General features: G+C 39.2%; 1 protein-coding gene across 1 annotated transcript; it reads left to right on the top strand.

Moving 5' to 3' along the window:
- The first annotated feature begins 506 nt into the window (after positions 1 to 506).
- On the top strand, positions 507 to 1,584 carry LOC148039484 (uncharacterized). Its single transcript, XM_087665101.1, has 2 exons — positions 507 to 787; positions 1,074 to 1,584. The coding sequence occupies exons 1-2, from the start codon at positions 568 to 570 to the stop codon at positions 1,352 to 1,354; spliced, it is 501 nt and encodes a 166-aa protein (XP_087521227.1). The 5' UTR covers positions 507 to 567; the 3' UTR covers positions 1,355 to 1,584.
- Positions 1,585 to 2,131: the final 547 nt, after the last annotated feature.

Here is a 2,131-nt window from a genome sequence, read left to right as displayed (position 1 = left end):
TGCCATGTGGAGGGCTCAATCAAGAGCGCATATCTAGGGGAACTTGCTTCGGGCCAATCTCCAAAGCAAAACATTTCCTAAGAGAAAATCAATGCGTATATGATTTAGTCTCATCCCAACATATATGCACATGAATTTATATAGTGTTGATACAAGATATATAGAGATACATATAGCATAAGCTCATCCAACACTTCACTTTTCGTGTAAACAATATCATCTTGAAAGTTTGGCAGACGACTTATGGATGGATATCACTCTCAAGCAAGTCTCACGCGACACTGTGTTCAAGTACACGATCAGCCATAGATATCGACGGGCGACTTAGCGCACTTTAGAAAACTTATAATCTCACGTATGTAACACGAGAGAGAGAGAGAGAAAGAGAGAGAGAGAGAGAGAGATCCTCAATGTATTTCAAATTGTCAGCGATATTATGAAAATGCCATGAGGTCAACAGACCGCACCTATATATGAAAGGCGCAGGCACAGAGACAGACACAGACACAGAGACAGACACAGAGAGAGATTGAGAGAGAGCGAGAGAGAGCGAGAGAGCGAGAGCTAATGGCCGCAGCTGCAGCTGAAGAAGATGATCAAGCGCTCAAGTCGATGGAGCATGAGGTGGGGGTGAAGCATCCAGCAGAGGCCGTGTGGGCGACTCACATCAAGAACTTGCAGGCGACGATGCCGGCGCTGCTACCCAACGTCTACTCCTCCATCGAGTACTTGGATGGCCCTCCCCTCGCCCCTGGCGGCCTCCTTCGCGTCAACTATAACACCCAACGTAAGTCTCGTATTATCATAGTCCGATCCATTTCCCTTAGTAACTATCCCCCATTTCCCTTAGTAACTCGTTACTCTTCCCCTCTTGTTCTCCACGAGTCTTTCATATAAACCCACCCCCCTTACCCCTTGTCATTCTTCACTCTCCTATCAATTCCCCCAATCCTTAGAGCCATTAGATCACCCCCTTGCGTTCACATTTCTTCCTCCTTTCTCATTATCCCATGTTTGAAGTCGCCCCCATGCCCACTAATCCATGATTTAAATGTCCCACACTTGTGATCCAGATTTCGGTCATTACGACTATCTTGTGGCAAGGTGGGAGGAGATTGACCATGACCATCACTTTTTCAAGATGAGAGTCATTGAAGGAGGATCTATTGGCAAACATTTCGGTACTTTAATATACACTCTCAAGATTGTCCCAGGGTTTGAGCCAAATACCTGTATTAAGAAATGGGCTATCTTATATGACAACATTGCAGAACATCAATTCCATGACATTCTCAAGGAAGAGATTTCCTTTGTTGGCTCCACCATTGAATCTCATCTCTCAACAAAAGCTTGATTTACCCCATGAACGACTTGAATATTGTGGGGTTACTGGTCTAGATCATGGAATTCTCTCTACATGCCGAATCAAGCCATCAAATATGTGATTTCATATCTATATGCATTTCAAGTTATGAGCTATGGAAGCTTGTGATCATTATATGCATTCGTGAAATTATTAAAGAAAAACCCTCTCTATCATGTTTCTTTTTGGAACCTATTATAAAACTTTGTTATTTGCCTATTCATATGGATTTAAAGCTACAAACTATCATTTTGTACATGAATCATCAACTTTCTCTATTCCTAGGTACTTTGTAGTCCTTCAATATCTCTAATTACGAAATCCTTAAAGTTACAACAATATAGCAAAATGCCTGTATTTAAACTAATTTCTTCTCTTGCAATTTGGAATAGCTTGTAAAAAATGATAGTCACAACTATAGTACAATAATAAGCACAAGTAATGATAGCACTAACAATTTGAATGATAAGGAGGCATTTTCTCGTAATAGCACCAAAATTATTGACATTCATAACACTAGAATTTTATATGTTGTTACTTTTGGTTTGGCATGATAACAACTTATATTATAAATCTTCTATCTGTTAATAGTCTTTGCCATAAATTTTAAGTGCAAAAAGTGAGTGCCACTATAAGAGTATCTCAAAAATTGCATACTTGCATATTAATGTATATATTTGCAATAATGGTAATATTATTGTGGATACAAATATGAGTGTAAAATAGATAACAATAGCAAAAATAAGTATCTTCAAATGAAAAATCTCT

This window comes from Lygodium microphyllum, chromosome 2, assembly GCF_053477565.2.
Source record: "Lygodium microphyllum isolate KBCC chromosome 2, Lygodium_microphyllum_v1.1.10, whole genome shotgun sequence".
Taxonomy (NCBI): domain Eukaryota; kingdom Viridiplantae; phylum Streptophyta; class Polypodiopsida; order Schizaeales; family Lygodiaceae; genus Lygodium; species Lygodium microphyllum.
The sequence above is the reverse complement of the archived record's forward strand: the minus strand, read 5'-3'. Positions and strand labels throughout refer to the sequence as shown.

Excerpts from the sequence above, each read along its gene's own strand:
- LOC148039484 (XM_087665101.1), top strand. The coding sequence starts at position 568 with ATGGCCGCAGCTGCAGCTGAAGAAGATGATCAAGCGCTCAAGTCGATG. Across the intron at positions 788-1,073 it reads CGTCAACTATAACACCCAAC|ATTTCGGTCATTACGACTAT; the intron begins GTAAGTCTCGTA and ends CTTGTGATCCAG.